We start from the raw sequence: 1,096 nt of genomic DNA, 5'->3' as shown, positions 1-1,096 counted from the left end.
GAAAGAAAGTCTCAGGATGGGTGAACCTGTATTTCTGGATTCAAATCAATGAAATGACAGTTCCTGTCCCACAAGGTTCTTAAGGTCAAGATTTTTGACCTTAAACTTAGTCGTGACATCAGCTTAAGTTCACTACAAGGGGGTCTGGAGGGGCGTCTTGTGTGGTGTTTAATGAAGGGTCTGGCGGGTAACACTCAACCAAAGCTTGGGACACCACTTTTAATGAATAGACCAGTTGATTGGATCTGGAAAGAAACATGTTTATCAGTGTTATTCTGTTGCTGTTTCAAACGCGTGTTTCATTGAGACTCCCTCCAAGGAATAGCGGCTCTTTGAAAGTAAGCAGGAATGTGGTCCAAACAGTGGTAGGGTCCGAAAACAAAGACGATGCAAAAAAAAAACACGAGGTGAGTGGTGCTATTAGCAGAAAGTTTATTAAAAAAATTTAAAAAATAAATAAAAGAAACGCAAAGTAGATGAACACACTAAACAAACAGACTAACAGTTAAGCAGGACGGGTTGCCATCTTGAACACCATCTTTTTTTAAATAAAGGTCCATGGTCTTGAAAACAAATATAGGTTTCAAAGCAGATGAATCAAGGTCACAACTGTACAATTTTATTTATTCATCTAATGTCTGTGGATGATTTGTTTGTTTTTTATTTGTTCTAGTTCCACTTTAACCCGGCTCAGTCCATCCTTGTCATGGAGTGGGAGGACTTGGAAAACATAAACACTGCTGTGCGGAAAGTTTCTTACATCAACTCTCGCCAGTTCCCCACACCAGGTGTCCGGCGTCTGCAGATTTCCACCACCGTCCAGTAAGTGCACAACCTATTTCTTGTTCTTACAATTGTTTCATCTCCTTTGAGTTTCATCTAGAGCTGGTCAGTTATTGATCCACCCAATTTAAAGATCTGTAGCCTCACACTGAATCAGAGGTTTAAATTAACTCGGATCCTCCATGTCCTCTGACAGACTACAGCTATGTCCACGAGTTAGCAAGCGCACCAGGAAAAATAAAACAGAGCTACCAGAAATGCTGCTAACTCAGATGAGTCAGGTCTGTGATCTGGGTTAGTTTCTGACCAGAAA

The 1,096-nt window shown here is 40.8% G+C and overlaps 1 protein-coding gene across 1 annotated transcript in view; it reads left to right on the top strand.

The window, feature by feature from the left end:
• The window catches only part of LOC119410489 (calsyntenin-2), a 662,902-nt gene that overhangs the window by 608,892 nt on the left and 52,914 nt on the right, over positions 1–1,096 (top strand). The window contains exon 11 of the mRNA XM_037677368.1: positions 674–822. Within this exon, the coding sequence (XP_037533296.1) occupies positions 674–822 (149 nt within the window). The remainder of the gene's footprint in view (positions 1–673; positions 823–1,096) is intronic.

The sequence above is a fragment of the Nematolebias whitei genome, chromosome 6 (genome assembly GCF_014905685.2).
Source record: "Nematolebias whitei isolate Nwh7 chromosome 6, NemWhi1, whole genome shotgun sequence".
Classification (NCBI taxonomy): Eukaryota; Metazoa; Chordata; class Actinopteri; order Cyprinodontiformes; family Rivulidae; genus Nematolebias; species Nematolebias whitei.
This window is presented reverse-complemented; position numbering and strand designations above follow the sequence as displayed.